General features: G+C 41.7%; 1 protein-coding gene across 2 annotated transcripts in view; it reads right to left on the minus strand.

Moving 5' to 3' along the window:
• Window positions 1-2892: 2892 nt before the first annotated feature.
• SPSB4 (splA/ryanodine receptor domain and SOCS box containing 4) overlaps window positions 2893-20038 on the minus strand; it is a 192907-nt gene continuing 175761 nt past the window's right edge. For both annotated transcript variants that reach the window (XM_040428017.1, XM_040428018.1), the window contains exon 3: window positions 2893-4479. In XM_040428017.1, the coding sequence (XP_040283951.1) occupies window positions 4352-4479 (128 nt within the window). In that variant the 3' untranslated portion in view covers window positions 2893-4351. The remainder of the gene's footprint in view (window positions 4480-20038) is intronic.

Below are 20038 nucleotides of genomic sequence, written 5' to 3' on the forward strand. Positions count from 1 at the left end.
GCCCACAGGGGTGCAGGTGAATCCCCCGGTGGGCCCTTGAGCAAGTGGCACATAACACAGTACTGCAGCACATACATATCCTCAATGTACAGCACCTCAACCAGCCTATGTTCATATAAAAAACTTGATAGATTATTAAAGAAACTCCCCAGTTTATTATGAGAGACACAATCAGAGCTGAGAAGACTTCTAGGTATAGAGGAAAGCTAGCTGGTATCCTATTTTTTCCAGGACCTACCTGCAGGGACCCCCATATTCAATCATCTGGTAGCATCTTGCTGCTATGTGAGCAGGTAATATTTCAATATATCGGTACGGTGGGTCCCCAAAATAGATTTTACTGGTGGACCCTAGGCACCCCAGTCCGGCACTGTATAAAGGTAAGCATGTTCACAACATTCTAATATAAAAAAATATATATACACACACATATAGATGAAATAATAAATTCTTCCCTGCAGTCTCTGACAGTTTATATATTATATCATTTTGGAGTCATTTATACATCATTTACATAAAATGTGCACACATACATGGTACATACAGCTATAGACACACACACATCTGAACACATACTGCACATTTGTAATACATGTATATACAGCTCATTTATCTCTCTCTCCCTCTCTCTCTATGTATACATTGTAAACAGGCTTGGACTGGCCCACAGGGGAATCCCCCGGTGGGCCCTTGAGCAAGGTGGCCCCTAGTCTCCCACCCCCTACACAAGTGGCACATAACACATTAGATTTAGTGCACTACATACATATATTCAATGTACAGCCTCTCAACCAGCCTATGTTCATAAAAAAAAAAAATTTGTAGATTATTTATTATATTTGAATGTATCCGTATGGTGGGCCGCTGAAATAAATTTTACTGGTGGGCCCTAGGTACCCCAGTCCGACACTGATTATTGATATGTCCTGTGTGTGCATTGACAAGACAAGATAAGTCAAGGTAACTATGAAACTAAAAATAGACATGCACTGGTTCTGATTAGGTGGACACCTTCCATTGATGGGCCCAAGGAACCAGTGCTTACTAAAATTAAGGCTTACTGGTTGGTAGGAATACATGGCTAATATCATTTTTGTGTCAAATATTAACAATTTGTTTATTTTAATAAAAAAACAAGTGGTTTGCTGTATCAAATTTTTTTAAGTTACTCCATGTATTCTACTTCCTGTCCTGGCACTTTAACTGCCTCTTATTTTGGACTTTAGCATGGCAGGAAGTTTAGCTTAATAAGGGTGCATTCACACGACCGTATAAATGGATTCGCATCTGTTCTCTGTTTTGCGGACAGTCGTGTGAATGCACCCTAACTTTTCCAGTCAGACCATCTGTGTAGCCAGAGAAAGTCCACCTGTAGTGACTCAATTAGAGCATCACACATTACACTAAAGCCCCCTTCACACGGGCGTCGCGGGTGAGGGCCGGATGCGTTCAGGGTGCATTGCGAGAAACCCGCGCGAGTAGGCATGCAACTGCAGTCAGTTTTGTCTGCGATTGCGCTCCGATGTTCAGTGTTTTCCGCGCACGTGTATGAGAAAAAACTGAATGTGGTTCTAAGACCTGAACCCGGACTTCCTCACTAGAGTTTGGGTTGGGGTTTGGTGTTCTGTAGATTTTATTATTTTCCATTATAACATGGTTATAATGGAAAATAATAAAATTCTTTAATACAGAATGCTAAGTATAATGTCAATTGAGGGTTAAAAAATAATAAAAACATAATTTCCCTCATCCACTTGATCGTGCAGCCGGGATCCTCTTCTTTCTTCTTCTTTCAGGACCTGCAAAAGGACCTTTGATGATGTAATCGTGCTCACCACGTCATGAGCGTGGTGACGTCACCACGCGGTGAGCGTGATTACATCATCAAAGGTCCTTTTGCAGATCCTGAAAGAAGAAGAAAGAAGACTATGCTGACTGCGCGATCAAGTGGATAAGGTGAGTTAATATTTTTTTTAACCCCTCAATCGACATTTTACTAAGCATTCTGTATTAACCATGTTATAAGGGAAAATAATACAGTGAATTTACTTTAATGGGGTCAGGGGTTGCTCATCCCTATCCTCTCCTAGCAACCATGCGTGAAAATCGCACCGCATCTGCACTTGCTTGCGATTTTCACGCAGCCCCATTCATTTCTATGGGGCCTGCGCTGCGAGAAAAACGCAGAATATAGAACATGCTGCAATTTTCACGCAACGCACAAGTGATGCGTGAAAATCACCGCTCATCTTCACAGCCCCATTGAAGTGAATGGGTCCGGATTCACTGGTTCACCTCACGCATTGCACGCGCACTGAAAACTCGCCCATGTGAAAGGGGCCTTATAAGTGCAATACTCTTCTGTGGGCACCTTTATCTAGACCTATCAAGAGAAAATTAGGGCTTTCATTATCCCAATTCTACACCTACTATTATCATGAGGTTAACCTTCAGATATATTCCTCTCACAGCAGCAGTAAACTGAGAATGGATTACCTATTAACAGCATATAGGAGGTCTTATCGTTTGTGTTGACTGCTACAGAAGGGCGATATTTTGTAATTAATCATCCCTGATAATCTGCCTGACAATCGGGCCGTGAAAACCCAGCTTTATCTGTATGGGAATGTCTTGATACAGTGAACAATTGTGGTTAAAAATAGGTAGAAATATTTTTGACATGACATGTAGTATATGTCTTTAGTGAACTTACTTGAAATCGTTTTGTTGAACCTCAAGTTTGGGCATTTATCACAGTTGATAAATGCAATGGATGAGTCAACCAGAAAGTGTCAATATGAAAACTCATAAAGGTTTATACTGTCGACCAAAAACATCAAAAAGATATGTTATTCGTTATAAAGAAGAAAAACACCCAATGTAATTCTCTTTTTTATTTATACTTTTTTCAGCAAACCCTCCAAAAATCTCAAGCATCACTGCTTAAATCCAGACAATTCCCAAAAATGACAAACCAAAAGGATATGCATTCATACAGATGTGGAACCACTTGGTTGGTTCCAACAACAGCCATAAAAGTGTTCTGAGTAGAGAAATAAAAGGCCGTGATATATCTCAATAGCATGGCTACAGGGCATGAGAGGTACATGAGATTTTGTGATTTTGAAGCACATCAGTGTTGGTTTAAGAATGATATTCGAGCTGAGCTTGATGAAAGTGAAGCTCCTTCTCAATGTCACTGTGGTGTCTGTTGTAGAGCAGATATGATGTCATTACGGGGGCGGGGTCTGTTTATTGAGTACCTACAGACTGACAAATGATTCAGGTAGTTATTGCCTTTTTAAGAATATACCTGAAATGCTCCCAACTACATTTGACACAAATCATAGTTATAGACATGATATAGGTGTAGATGTACAGAAATAATTCATATTTAGGGGTTTAAACTAGTCGGTAGCTGTGTTTTTTTTTATTATCATCAGTTTTTATCAGTTCTAGTTCACAAATAAAAAATGCATTTGTAAAGACTGTACATAGAAGAGATGGTGTCTCATAGTAAAATCACAATAGTCCTACTGTACCTTCTGGCTCTGGTTGATGCTACTACACTGGACATACTGGTACAGAAAGGCCCAGTGCTTACTTCCCTCAGAGCTTCCCCATCCCTTGAGTGTCAAGGGATGCATAATCCTTAGACATGTTCTCTCGTTACTTATTTGTTTACATTTGCGGTGCTTGTGGAGAGAGGGAGCCCTTGCAAGGTTCATACCTTCTGTTTGTAAGGTTGGTACGACTACCTGGGTTGGACCCCACATCTTAATGTGCCCAATACCAGCAACAGGGCCTGAACTTATGGTAGGTATGGACATTTGGGCTACAAATAAATACCTCTACTAGAACAGAGGTAAGTAGTTGTCTCATAACTCCCTTGTGTTCATGTAGAGATAAGCTGTGTTCCTAGATCATTAGCTTTCTACTAGCCACTTTGATATGCTTTGAATTGTTTTGACCCCTTGTTGACTGGCTAGGCAGTCTTCACTCTGTTTTAATGGCTTAGCTATATGTGCCTATTAGATGTGGAAAATGTTATAATTTTACTACATCTGAAAAACGTTCTATATGGAAAAATAAATGGTTAGACAGAAATTGGGAATCCTTTGAATAGACAGCACTGGATGAAACATCAGACAAGATTTTTCCAGTAGTCCATTAATGCTCTGTGGCACTGCATCCAGAAAAAAAGAACACTATATATATATTAAAATTAAATAATGTGTAAATATCCATCGTAAAGGAATTTTGTTTCCATGTAAACAATATCTGCCATGTTGCATTACATCTTCTCTCCTGTGTTGTCGTCCGGCCGAGGCTTAGAGGTGCAGTGATGACGTCACTGGTACTGTAAATAGTTCTTTAAAGACTGAGGCAAAGGTAAAGACTCGATTTGGTGCAAACGTTCTCTGCCGATAGCAAACCGAACTGATCTCCGGCTCAAGTCCATCAAAGGCAATGGCTCCGCTGCAATAAAAGAAGACACACATAAATTACTGCTCTACGTAATACGGGGATTTCATAGAGATGACATTTTCTGGTATTCTGGAGCTAAAAAGAGTTGTGATTTTTTTTTTTTACATACTATGTTGTTACTAAGTAAGATAAAACTATCAAGAGACCCTAAAGCGTACCACAATAAATACATGAAGAGAACAACATCATCGGTCAATGTTTTTGGGTGGAAAGAGGTATTAGATGGGCATAAGGGCCTAGATATTCTAAAACAAGACACATTGTGATAAATGGGAAGGTGAATAACAAATATAATTGAATAAATTGAAGTCCACTCTTACGTTACTTGATGCACAACTGCAGCAATTAATATATATATATATATATATTTATTTATATAGTCCCGAGGGCTTGTATATGCAGAGAACATACACAGATCTAAAACAGCGTGGTCTATGTATCTAGAGTCCCTGAAATCTCAACACAGACTATATGGGGGCAAAAACAATGCTTGTACTAATAACATTTATGTATGAAAGATGAACCACCATCTGAAGTATATTTTCACCTAGTGAACAGACAAATATAAATGGCAGTTCCATAATGTAATGGTGATTATCACAATCAGTTGTTTTTAGAACAGGGTTAATCGGATTATACACCAGGGTGGGGTGGGGGGAACCAATTGACCCTCATCCTCATTGGCCCATCTCACCCTGAGAGATCATTTAGGCATTATACAGATGGCTCATTGATTTCTGTGCATGCTGTCTAATGCTTCAAATTATCAGTCAGTGATAAAAGCACATTCTCTGTGGTCCCAGCAGTGGCAATCCCCATAGCAGATTCTCACAGAACAGTGGGTTGCCGAAACCGTATAACTCCTTTGAAGGGGCTTTCCAGGAGATCAATATTGATGGTCTATCCTTAGGATCAATATCATCATCAATATCTGAGCTCCCTCAACGATCATCTGTTTGATGAGGCCACAGCCTCCACACAGCATATCAAGCACAGCTCTGTACACTGCATAGTGGCTTTGCTTGGTATTGCAGCCCAAGCCCATTCACTTGAATGGGACTGGGCTGCTCCTAAGCCATGTGACTGAAGAACATGACATTGCTGGCCTAGGAAGAGAGTGGTCACCAGCTGATCAGAAGGGTACCAGGAGTGGAACTCCTACTCATCTTATATCAATGACCAATCCTGAGCATAGGCCATGAAACTGTACTCTCGGAAAACCATTTTAAATAAGCTTTTCCCTCAGCCAAAAGTTTGTTTCATGTCTTTGTATGGTTATTGCTGCTGCTCAACACAACATGCTCACTCCTTAGAGAATGAGGTTCTATGAGATATATAAGACATTCACATCAGGCTACCTGCTTGTTCCCTTTAATTCCATTCCACCTCGCTCCTCTGCCTAGGTCAGCTTTACATTTCATATTTTATTAGGATATGTGCCAGTCTAGGATGCTATGCAAAGGTCAAATCTCCAGACCCCTAATAATGTTCTAAAAATCACTGCCAAGTGAGCGTGGCAAAATGCTTTATGGGATTTGGAATCGGCTCCTTAAGGCTTTTGTGTGTTGGGCTGAATACAACGCAGACACTGCAGCGCGGTGTGGAATTTCTTCTTTCCACAGGAAACCTTAGGTTTCCTTATAGGCTATGAAAATACAAGTCAGGCAGATCTGTACAGTAACACACTGTATGGAGCTCAAATCTTCTCCAAGGCCTGTTACGCAGCTCAACTGTGAGAACAAACTTAGTGCGAATTCATGGAGACGACAATCTATGCTTACTTATCTGTTACCGACAATTAAGAATGATCAGGTATTGGATCTTTTGGGTATTTACTTTCTTTTATAAGTGATTTTTTTATTGCATCTCAAATGAGTAAAGATTATTTATCTCCATTAATGGTCCTACTGAAAAACAACCATTACATTCATTACAAGTATTGCCTGCAGACTGAAGGTGCATTTCAGAATACCAGTTTTACATTTCTTTTCCATGATTTTCTTGCATATGGTTTTCACATACAACATTGACTGACACTGTATATATACGTATGTATTATACACACACATTTTATATATATTGAAATCAAGGTACATAGTGGCCCACATTTACAATGATAGGTGCTTCTCATTTTAGATACATTTATTATGACTTTTTTTAATTTTTAGAATGACTTTTTCTGACATCCCCGTCATTTCCTGGTTTTAAACTGGAATGTAGATGTGGCTAGCTTTTGTCTAACTTCCAAATACATTTATGAAGCTGAAATCTATGATTCTTATGGAACACATTCGACCATCTATAGGCCCCTTTACATGGGCCGACACACCAGGCAGTTATAGGGAATGATCACGCAAGATCTGCTTCCCCGAAATGGCAATTTAGTTGACCTCATCAGTGGCGCTTTCACTTGATGAATAAATGCTTCCTTGTTCATTAGGTGACTGGCGACACATTTATTCGGAGCAGTTATTGGGAAAAAGTGTTCCCAGGAACGTTCCTTCCCCATCATTGACCCGCGTAAAGGTTGGTCTAAAGTTTTTGGTGGGCAGAATTTTGCAGCATTGGGACATATTTTCAACATAAGCTAAGCCAAAAAATTGCTGGTATAAACTAGATTAATCAGTCAGAAGATGCACCAGATTTGTCATCCAGCATCCGCCACTGTGATAATTTTGGCGCATTTTCAGGCTGTCTACGTTTACTGTCTACAAATTAGACAGGATTAGTAAATGTGGGCCACTGTGTCTCTATGGATTGCCATGGCAATGTAAGATAGCAAATACTGTAAATAATCATAGTCTCTCCTGAGATGCATTCCTGGGGACCAACACATAACTACAACTAGAAAACAAAAAGACCTATGCCATATTCTATAATGCTGGAAATACTTAAACTATGGATTTCAGATGGCTAAAAATGCCTGATTAAGACCATTTTCTGCCAACCGAAAGCAGATATCTGTTGAAAATCAAATTGCTTTTATGATCATTGCCTGATGCAGATGGAATACTTGCACAGTTTATGACTAGTGACAGATATTTACCATGCTGCATGATCAAATCTAAGTTAGGATGTGTTTACAAAGAGCTTCTTGACTGTAGTGCTGTTCCATGCCGTCCACTATCCTCCTCTCAGACATGGCTGCCACAGGCCTCCCCTGTTTTCCAGCTCTGCTCTCCGGGGCAGTGGTCCTCCATCCTCCCCATGCAGGCTGAGACCCGCTTCCTGCCAGCTCTGCCTCTCAGCTCTCACTGCCTGTAAGGGTGCTCTATCCAGCTCTCGTCAGCTCACGTGCACCTTACTCTTCCCCAGCCTATGGGTGGCCTCTCCAGGGTACTTAAGGCATCTTCCCCTGTGGGAGGATGCCTGAGCAATAGTTCCTAGTTTTCTAGTTTCCTGCTAAGGTGCACTACTTGTCTTGTTTCACTCTCTCATGTACCGACTTCTATCTGCCCTGACCTTTGCCTGATCTCCAAGCTGAACAACTGAATTTTGCCCTGATCCTTAGACTAACTTTGGGTTGCACAAATTCTGCCTGCCCTGACCTTGGCTTGTCCCTTATGATGGTTTTTCCTGACCACTCAGTGTTTCACACCGGAGTCTCTTGACCCCTGTGGCTTAGATGTCACTAAACAGAGACCACTCTAAGTGGTGGCAGCCCAGTGGTTCCCCTGCAGCACAGTCTAAATCCCTCTATCGTATTTAAAAGGTGAAGACTAGGGTGGCCACTTAGTAGCCCCAAGTCAAATCTGTTCAGTAGACACAGCCGATCCACATCAGTTTTGTAACATTCACCTCATCAGCTGAAGTCCAGCCCATCGATCTATGGCTAACAACTGTTGCTGTTTATCTTATTAAGTTATTATGTCTGGCAAAAAAAACTACCTTCCCAGACCAAACATGGGACTGAATCAGAATGTACTCTGACAAAAAACGTAAAAGGAATCAACAGTCAAGTGACAGCCACTCCTTACCAGTAGGGTTGAGCAAAACGATGCATCTGAAGCAGAAATAGGTTTGAAGTTTAGGAAAACTTCAATTCTAAACGAATCTGAATTTCCTTGCACTTTGTGGTAATTAATTAGTTTTCCTAAAATGGTGGCTGCACGTGTTAGAAAGTGAAAGTAAGTGTAGACGAGACAAGCCCGGGAATGCAAGATCACCCATAATGCCATGCAACCAGCCAATCTACAGGTAGCCTTCCCCCTGTGATGTCACCGCTAGGCAGAGCCCTATTAAACCCTGATCCCACGCGGTCGCCACCATTTTCCTGTGAGCTGAGCATAGGGAGAGACGTGACAAGACGCTCATGCACTAGGGACAGTGTTGCTGCAAACTATTAACAGAGAGTGCAGGACAATATTGGAGAGGGAGACTGCAGGGAGAGTGGAGGGAGAGCATAGGAGACTGCTGAACTGCAGACTCTGCTACAATTTATCTCTGTGTACATAACTGTGCAGTGCACTATGAGTCATAGCTAATCCATTCTGTTAGCTGTAGAGTTACTGTGCCGTCAGTACTACAGGCAGGGCTAATTTATCACCATGTACATAAGTGTCCGGTGCACCAATATTCATAGTTAATCCGTTCTGTTAGCGGTAGAGTTACTGTGCGTCAGTATTACCAGCCACTGTTACTATTAGGCACATTGGCCTAGGTCAGGGGTAGGCAACCTCCGGCTCCCAGCTGTTGTGAAACTACAACTCCCAGTATGCATACTTGCTCTGCTCTTCTAAGAACTCTCATAGAAATGAATGGAGCATGCTGGGAATTGTAGTTTCACAACAGCTGGTAGCCGGAGGTTGCCTACCCCTGGCCTAGGTATACCTGATTTATAGGGATCCGTGGCAAATTAATTTGTAATAAATCAAATTTGTTGTCGGCGAAGTTGCCAAATCGAATTTTTCAAAATTTCGCTCATCTCTACTTACCAGCATAGTTGCACATTTTTGGCAGGTTTGGAATAGCTATGGACCATTGACTTTGCACTAATTCCAACTTCACTATCACATTCAACACAGAAAAAACACTGGAAATCATAAATCGTTTCTCCATTTTATGGATGGTTATTAGAGTGCTGTATCTAGATAATATCAATATTTGACACCGGTATCATTTCTTATGATCCCATGTGTAGGGTGCCATACTGATTCTTTAACATAAATCTATATTAGTGGTGTATAGATTATGTCAAATCTCCTAATGGATTGCTTTAGGAAGGCTTTGATCAGTGTATGGATGGTAGAAGTTTCTTAGATCTTTAAGGATCTTTTTTTCCTCCCTTAGCTGAGGATTTCTTTCATCTTTTCTACGTAATTATTAATCTGTACACTGAGCCTTTACCATCTGCGCCAGGCATGATCTTACTAAACTCAGTTAATACTGCCATGTTTCTTCAAGAAGCACAGTTAAAGGCGCGCACACACACACTACTTTTAAGAATGAGCAACCATCAAAGTAAAAGGTAGCAAAGCCAAAGATGTCTCATGTAAACATTTTGTTAAAACAGAAGCATGGAGCAAGAAAAGAATGATGACAAATAAGGCTCAATAAACTCGCAGACCTGGGGGGACGACGACGACTCTACAACAGATGGTAATGATGTGATCCTGCCTACTATAGGCAATCATGGCTGAGCAGCCTGACAGGAACTTTCACAAATATGTATGTATCTGGAGGACTTTCTCTCTTTCATGTGGTCAGGCAGAAGTTCACATAAGATTGTCAGGCACCTACAGTCCATCTCACAGCAGTGCCCTACAATCAGCACTTGCTAACCCCTTCCTCCCCATGCAAACTGTCTATCAAATATAGCCCCAGATTTAAAAAAAATATGGTATGTAATGCTCCAAAATTTCCTTCTCCACTGTCTAGAGAGACAGATATAGCTATATATTGAATTTATATATGAATTTAAAAATATGGATGAATGAATGAAAGGTCACTCGGCCACTTCACTATGAGATCACTACTCCAGCACTGAGGAGGAAGGGAGCAATGAAGCTATTGGGCATATTAATCCTCCACTTAATGTAGGCGCCCCCAGAGGAAGGCTTCGCCAAAACGTGCGTTGGGGTGTGTGGTTCTCCGGACGGTCTTCCTAATATGATTGGTATGTAGCCTATGTTATTTGTTGTCTATTAGTTGTATTGTATTACTTAGGTGGGAGCCCCTCTTCTTTTTTTGAATTAGATACTTGTTTGACTTTCTTCTCCCGGCACTTGCACTTTACTGATAGGTAGTGAGTATCCATTTATGATATACAGGATTTATCTATTGTTCACTTTACATTATGGACTCCCCTTGTTACAATATATATAGAATACTATTGTAGTGCCATACCGTCCCTCAGGGGAACCGTATCTTTCCTACTGTCGTTTTTATCTCTGTTAATCATGTTATGTAATATTTATTCATATAATAAAGACATTTTTATTTAGACTCTTTTTGTAGGTATTTATATTGGTGTAGATTTGGCTTGTAAGAGGGGTTTTGTTTGAACCTTTTGTTCACGTTTTAGGTATAACCTTTTTGCATTAATGTAGGAGAAGGTGGACCAGAATTTCAGCTACAGGATAAACAGCAGGGGGTGCTAAAATTGAATATACATTAAAAAAACTTACGATATTTTCATTGCATGTATATTGCAATAATACTTCATTTGCAATGCCTTATTCATTATATAGTAATACTTTTCTTTTGTTGGATAACCCCTTTTAAGAATAATCCCAATTACCTGTGCAGTACCCCAGAATAGGGTACGTGCAAAATGTATAATTTAATGTTATTTGGTACTATGTAATGTTCTGATGTATTGTATTGTACCTGCATAGTTTTGTATGGATAAATCAGGGTTAACAATCGTGACTCTGCCCTTGTAGGAGGCTAAGAGATCGACCTAGGTCCGCCCCAGTTTAGTGTGTGAGTCTAGAGAGAAGAACAAAGAGGAGCTACATGTGCTCACTCCTAGGAGAAACTGGGCCTGAGTCCAGGACAGTCACTCTCTCTGAGATAGTGACTGAGAAACCATCTCTACTTTACAGTACTCCATAGAGAGAAAGAAGGTCCAGAATCGGCAAGGCTGAGTACTCGAGCCAGTAAGGTATTTGCGGTTTAAGGCTGATAGAGACTTTACTGCAGTGTGAGTAACATTGTTAATATACCCGCCCACACTTTGACACAGTCCTGGCCCACCATATCTTAATCCTATACCCCTCAGCTGGGACTCACTGACACATTTGCAAGAAACTTATTGCCAGCCTTAGATTCTGCAAAGAGAAAGAGACTTTGGAAATATAGAGAGAAGTACTACAACCCCATCATTACTCGTATCCATACATTGCTATCAGGGAACATTTGCACTGTAAATTTTGTGGAACTGTGTTTGATATTGTTGGATATACTGTAACTCCCATTTTACACTCCCATTCTACAGGTTGATCTCTTAGCGTCCTACAAGGGCAGAGTCAGGATTGTTAACCCTGACTTATCCATACAAAACTATGCAGGTACAATACAATACATCAGAGTCGGGAAGGAATTTTTTATTCCCCTAAAGTGAGGAAAATTTGCTTCTACCTCACAGGTTTTTTTTGCCTTCCTCTGGATCAGCTTGCAGGATAACAGGCCGAACTGGATGGACAAATGTCTTTTTTCGGCCTTATGTACTATGTTACTATGTTACACTCCCAAAGAGAGACTTATCTGTTCTCTACAACTGGTCTGGTTACTGACTCCAGAACTATTCATTGACCTACATCTTCTTCCCTGCACTTGTACCAAACTCATAACACAAAGGGCACCCCAACTACCATCAGGCAGGATCCCCAATATAAGGGTGTGCCTCAAAGGAAGAAAGGGTGCGCCCTCCTGTCACTGCCTGGTGGTAAGGAGCATCAGTATGAGGATTGCCACTGTGAATAATTAATACAGCCAGAGCCACTACCACTCCCTTCCTCCGCTCAGTTCCTCCTGGGCTTGCGTCACCTGCAGGAATTAAGCCCACAGTACTCATCTTTTACTATAACTATACCATAGAGCGATGACAATAAGAACCTCCTTGTATGGTGGGTGTAAAAAAAAAAAAGGTTTTATAATGCTCAACAACATAAGGAGACACAGTAGTAAACAAAAAGGCATACATGCATAGTAAAGCTAAGGGTACTTTCACACTTGCGGTAGCCTTTTGCGGAACAGCCTGCCCGATCCGTACTACCGCTAGTCCACCGTGCTGCCGGATGTCCGCTCCAGCCCCATTCACTATAATGGAGTGGGCTGGAGGTCAGGCCGCAGCACAGCAAACATGCTGAAAGGTGCCGGATAGATCTTCAGCTTCTGATCGGCGGGGTCCGACACCCGGGACCCCCACCGATCAGCTGTTTGAGAAGGCAGCGGCGCTCCAGCAGCGCCGCGGCCTTCTCACTGTTTACCGCCGGGCCGCCTGCCCACTGACGTCACGACTAGTATCAACTATTGTGGGCGGGGCTAAGCTCCATTCAAGTGAACAGAGCTTAGCCGCACCCACGCTAGTTGATACTAGTCGTGACGTCAGTGGGCCGGTGGTAAACAGTGAGAAGGCCGCGGCGCTGCTGGAGCGCCGCTGCCTTCTTAAACAGATGATCGGTGGGGGTCCCGGGTGTCGGACCCCGCCAATCAGAAGCTGATGATCTATCCAGAGGATAGATCATCAGTTAAATGAAAGTGCAGAACCCCTTTAAGTGAAGTTCAGGTCCCCATTGACTTTAATGGGAGCCGGGTTCGGGGTCAAATTCGGGTCAAGTTCGGGCCCCGAACCCGAACTTTGACCTGAAGTTCGGCCGAACCCAGCGAACCTGAACTTCCACGGGTTCCCTCATCCCTACCCCTGAGCCTTTAGCTACGCCCCTGCACAAAACTGTGTTCACACAGAGGTAAATGCTGACAAACAGCCTCAGTAATGTCTCCCATTGCGGTGATGCCTGCTACATGTCTGTAGTTTCTTTTTTTTATTTTAATAGGTTCATCTGGCAGACTGTACTTACATCATCTGTGGCAGAAAGGATTGAGGGAGCTCTATTTAACCGTTTACGTAGGCGCTGATGACATGGCCTACAATCGCAGGCTATAGATCCAAAATGAAAATAACGTCTTGTCCTCACTGCAGCTAGCTAGGCGCTGTTCATTTATCTCCAGAGCTCCCCATGGATGGCGCAGATCCTCAGCAGACTAAACAATCTCTGGGTCATGACAGGAGTGGAAACTGCAGTGACGGCAGCTTGCATTCTAGCAGATTAAAGAGGGGGGGTCTGGGAAATAGTTTGAGGTGCTGCTAGTGTGTAAGGAAGACTATTATATTAAGTCATATGTTTTGATTCGCTGTGCGGTACATTTCCTGCCTTGAGCCAGCAATTTCCCTTGTCTCAAAAGCTGTAGAACATTGTGGCCATTCATTCTGTAAATCATAACTGCACAGTGGGGAGTGTTACTTAGTAGATAGCACGAATTAAAGTTTTTTTTTAGGATTTTTTTTTTTAAAAGATAGGCGGTGCGGGATAAAGATCTAATCAAACCACCATTGCTCACCTCACCCGCTGATGCTGTTCCCAAGCTGTTCTGGTCCCCGATTCGGCCAGTGACCGGATGAGTGGGCGGTCCATGCCACTTCTTGTCTGCTGAGCACGGGAACAGGAAGAGGAGAGCATGGTGGATAGGAGCAGCATGGGACCGGCAGAAGTTGAGGATGGGTGAGGTAAGTAATGATTATTTTTTACTTTTAACCCATTACATCCTTTTTTTAAATAAGTAAAATAATAAATTACTTTCAACATAAAGTTATCAACTTTCCTAAAATAAATTCTGGTATTTCCCATTTAATGATAATTCTAGAGCATCTGTTCCGGAGCTCTGTGTTGGGCTGTTTCTCCTTAAAATGAATGAATAAATGGACAACTGGGTGTTACCATTTCCCTTGTCGATAGGGTATGTCTCTATACAGTCTGTAAGTATTGATTGGACACTGTAAGACTGGGTAGGAGCACACCTCATTGACAAGGGAAATGGTAGGACTCAGTTGGCAATGACTTCATATAATTACAGGAGAAATAATATAATGCTTAGTCCTAAAAATATTATATGGGCGTGCCGTAAGTGATGTCAGGTCCTCTATAACTGTATTATTTCCTGGTCTCCTTGTCTATAACGGAGTGATTCCTACAATATTTTCTTTTTGGAAGACTCATGAAGACTTAAAGGGGTTGTCCAATTTATAACTGATTTCCCATCCCCAGGATAGGCCATCAATATCTAATCCATGGGGGTCCGACTCCCTGCACACTCCACCCCAATGGAGTCCGACTTCCCGCACACCACTGATCAGCTGCTGGGAAGTAGCTTCAGCTCCACCCATTCTGTAGTGGACCGAGCTGGTTACTGCAGCACTGCTCCCATTCACGTCAATCTACTTCCGTTACTCGAGCTACAGTACTCCTGAACAGCTGATATGGAGGGTGCAGGAAGTCGATCCAATCAGATACTGATGGCCTATACTGAGGGTAAGACATCAATGTAAATGGAGTTAAGATGGTTATACATGTGAGATTAAAGTTGGTCGAATTCGGCCAAATATCAATTGAGAAAATGCAGTGAACGAGCATTTGCTATGAATTTTGTCTGCCAAAAATGCAAATAATAAGATAAGATGGGCTGAGATCCAACCTGTCCAATCCATGCTTCCTTCAATCACATTTCTATGGCTTTGTAACCTATGACCTCACATGAGCTAAATGTCCTATGAATGTTCAATGGTTACAAAAGGTTGACTTTCCTAGAGTAAAACCGATTCCCTACTCTGCTCAAAACATTGGTCAGAGAGATGGCCACAAGGACACTACTACTAGGTGCTACCCTACAAAAAATACATTGTGGGATTTTCTTATCCCATCAGATATGTTAAACCAATCCTACACATGAAAGAAAGAACAAGTAAGGCTCCATGCACATCGCCATGTCCATATATTGGTCCACAGACAACAGACCTGCAAAATACGGATAACTTCCATGTGCATTCCACATTTTTCTCGCCTCCACCAAAAGAAAGGACTATTCTTGTCTGGAATATGGACCAGAACAGGACATGTTCAATTTGTGGAATGACCACAGTGATTCACAAAGAGTATAGATGTCTGCATGGCCCCATGAAAATGAATAAGTCTGTGTGCCAGCTGCAAAAATTGTGGATAGCACACGGATAAAAAATACAGTCGTGGCTTCGCCTTACCCTCTAACGCTCTATGTATGCAAGCAGCCAGTAATGCAATGAATATGTTACATGGCAGGAAGCCTGTGACACAGATGTACCTAGGTTTAAGTCCTACAGATATTCAAAGACTATATACTGTATACTCATCATATGACAGAGTATATGAGGATATGTAAATCGGATGTGGAGAGAATGGGCAATAGAAAATACATTCAACTGCTACATCTAATACACTCTACCTGCATATGAGCTGCAGCCATCGTAGACAAGGCATATTGAAATATTTTGTGAGACTTTTCAGCCTAGAAGCTGTCAAGGACTGTCTGAACATCTGTATGCTAATTGAGTCAAGAAGTGCGGCTAACCATGATTCAAATGAATCACAGCTCAGTAAGTGCTACCAGCTGAGGCGGCTGCAATGTGCCATATACACATAATGCGCCCAGATGGAGGAGGAAGCCGATGAAACTTTAACATCGGTCTCAATAATAATGTTCATTTGCACAGATAAATTTGTGAAGGATCTCAAAGATGAAATACTGGTATTTTTTATACAAACCGGATTCCAAAAAAGTTGGGACACTAAACAAATTGTGAATAAAAACTGAATGCAATGATGTGGAGATGGCAAATGTCAATATTTTATTTGTAATAGAACGTAGATGACAGATCAAACGTTTAATCCGAGTAAATGTATCATTTTAAAGGAAAAATACGTTGATTCCAATTTTCACGGTGTCAACAAATCCCCATTAGGTCAATTGGCAACATGATTGGGTATAAAAAGAGCTTCTCAGAGTGGCAGTGTCTCTCAGAAGCCAAGATGGGTAGAGGATCACCAATTCCCACAATGTTGCGCAGAAAGATAGTGGAGCAATATCAGAAAGGTGTTACCCAGCGAAAAATTGCAAAGACTTTGCATCTATCATCATCAACTGTGCATAACATCATCCGAAGATTCAGAGAATCTGGAACAATCGCTGTGCGTAAGGGTCAAGGCCGTAAAACCATACTGGATGCCCGTGATCTCCGGGCCCTTAAACGACACTGCACCACAAACAGGAATGCTACTGTAAAGGAAATCACAGAATGGGCTCAGGAATACTTCCAGAAACCATTGTCAGTGAACACAATCCACCGTGCCATCCGCCGTTGCCAGCTGAAACTCTACAGTGCAAAGAAGAAGCCATTTCTAAGCAAGATCCACAAGCTCAGGCGTTTTCACTGGGCCAGGGATGATTTAAAATGGAGTGTGGCAAAATGGAAGACTGTTCTGTGGTCAGACGAGTCACGATTCGAAGTTCTTTTTGGAAATCTGGGACGCCATGTCATCCGGACCAAAAAGGACAAGGACAACCCAAGTTGTTATCAACGCTCAGTTCAGAAGCCTGCATCTCTGATGGTATGGGGTTGCATGAGTGCGTGTGGCATGGGCAGCTTGCATGTCTGGAAAGGCACCATCAATGCAGAAAAATATATTCAGGTTCTAGAACAACATATGCTCCCATTCAGACGCCATCTCTTTCAGGGAAGACCCTGCATTTTTCAACAAGATAATGCCAGACCACATTCTGCATCAATCACAACATCATGGCTGCGTAGGAGAAGGATCCGGGTACTGAAATGGCCAGTCTGCAGTCCAGATCTTTCACCTATAGAGAACATTTGGCGCATCATAAAGAGGAAGGTGCAACAAAGAAGGCCCAAGACGATTGAACAGTTAGAGGCCTGCATTAGACAAGAATGGGAGAGCATTCCTATTTCTAAACTTGAGAAACTGGTCTCCTCGGTCCCCAGACGTCTGTTGAGTGTTGTAAGAAGAAGGGGAGATGCCACACAGTGGTGAAAATGGCCTTGTCCCAACTTTTTAGGGATTTGTTGACACCATGAAATTCTGATTCAACATATTTTTCCCTTAAAATGGTACATTTTCTCAGTTTAAACTTTTGTTCCGTGATTTATGTTCTATTCTGAATAAAATATTAGAAGTTGGCACCTCCACATCATTGCATTCAGTTTTTATTTACGATTTGTATAGTGTCCCAACTTTTTTGGAATCCGGTTTGTACATTAGATGTTAAATCCCTGCAAAACCTTACCTGAGGTCATATGATGGGTAGATCTGAGAATATTTCTGACCTATTTTCTGAAGTCTGAAACTGCCTTTATTTAGGGATACAAGACTAATGAAGGTGTCATGATCAGATGAAGCACGCCAGGAGAGCCTCAAGATCTCCAAACTATAGGACCCAAGGTACCAGACATTTGACTTGCTCTCAGGTTGCACCCTATAACGTCCTCGACCTCACGTCTTTGAAGGCACTTAAGCTGATTAATGTCAGCATTTTTGAGCCCCAAAATATTTTTCTCTTGGACTATTTTTCCTCACCCCAATAGATCAGACTTCTGTTCAGATCTTCAACACTGTGTTATTGTGTTTGAGATCTTAGTAGAAGTCTTATTATCCTGAATATCAGGTGAGAGAAACTCCACCAGAAGACCAGCAGCAAAAGTTGTCACTTTACATGACAGATGGCAAACTACTTTCAGCTTACTCAAACATGCTTGGTTTTAGGGTGTAACAGGGCCGCCACATACCATGTGACATGTATAATGCTGGTGTCTTCTTATGAGGAAGATTAGCCACACAGGCATCAGGGCCCAAGTGTGCTACCTCTGTACCTCTTTAACTATGCCCCTAGGGTAGGCAAAGCAGACCAAAAAAATCTCAGAATGAGCTCTCTTTCACACGAGCGATATGGATTGTGTCAGGATCTGTTCAGGGAAAAACTGATTGGTTTTGCACACAAGCTGAATCAGTATTTTCAGCAGTTGCATTCAGTGTGTGCATTTTTTCCACCCGGATTGTATCCAAATTGCCTGCGTTTTTCAGGCACGTGAAGAAAAGCTGAAGGATAACAATCTACTGTACATCTACTACCAACCATTAGTAAAAAACACATTACATCCAGATGCTGTCCGTTTTTTAATGAACAATATAGAACATGCTGCGATTTTCCGTGAACGCAAGGATGATACGTGAAAAAATTATACTTGTATCACATCAGGATGGAAAACTTGCTTGTGTGAAAGAGCCCTAAGTATGACAATCACTGTTCTAGCTGGTTGATAAATTCAATGGGAAACGGAATCTTATGCTTCAACCGCATTATGACATTTTGTACATTATTGATTAAAGGTCATTCCATGTGTGTGGCTAAAGCTTTACAGCGGCAGTGCAGTCACGTCTTTATATTCACCTAGAATAGACAGATAACTTAGGTGTCTGAACACCTAATCTTGTCATCTAGCTGCTAAATGTTAAAATGGCTTTCAATCAGACACTGAAGGATCAGAGTTTTTTTTCCAGCCGACTGATCCCATCCCTCCTAAAATCTGACGTGCCGCTCTGCTTTGATCTATTTGCAGTTTATGGATATTGTCGATATTAAAATGTAATTAAATTAACAGAATAGAACCTTTTTTTTAATTTCATTTTTGATTGAAACATTTTCAAAGGGCTTTCGTGCTTTATTGGAACTGGAACCTAAGGGTGAGTTTACAGGCTGCAATTTCTGTGCATTCTGATTAGTTCTGGTCACATCAGGGGGTGATTGTATGAAGGAGAGATCATTTTCCATTGTAATCACTGCCACTGTAACTGAAAATCAATTCACGTTGCAAATTTACTGTACAGTATGTATGCCACACAGAGGGCATCCTCTCTAAAGGAAGGTTTGCACTAAGGTTAACCATTCTATTGTTCACAGGCAGTGACATATTATGACTAATAATAATAATAATAAATAAATAAATATATATATTGTGCGGATTCGCTCTGGTAGTTAGGACTAGCGGATGCAGTAGAGAGGCAAAGTACACAGTTCTTGAATCAAACAGCGGTGTTTATTCACACATGGATGTATAACAAAATGCAGATAAGGTGTATCATAAAACGCAGGTGTCTTGGTTTTTGTTCACACAAGGAAAGTCCATAAACAATAAAAGTCACCTTTTCTCCTGGGTGTTAATTCACACCCTGTTATAAGTTCAGCCTCATCAAGTCCATAGGCGTCCTGTTCGCCTTTAGAGTGGCCTGAGTCCTCCGGCTCAAACCTCAAAACCCAGCACAGCCCTCAATTCACAGCACACAGACTCCTGAGCTCCACTGTCAGAGGGAGGTAAATCCACCCACCTGGTAGTGCTGGCTGGTTTTTATGCCTGGCAAAACCCGGCCTGGAACATGGGGAGTAGTCACCCATCCAGCGCTTTGACTACTCCCAGTAAGAGCCTATCCGGATCAGTTATCCA

This window comes from Bufo bufo, chromosome 4 (assembly GCF_905171765.1).
Source record: "Bufo bufo chromosome 4, aBufBuf1.1, whole genome shotgun sequence".
Taxonomy (NCBI): Eukaryota; Metazoa; Chordata; class Amphibia; order Anura; family Bufonidae; genus Bufo; species Bufo bufo.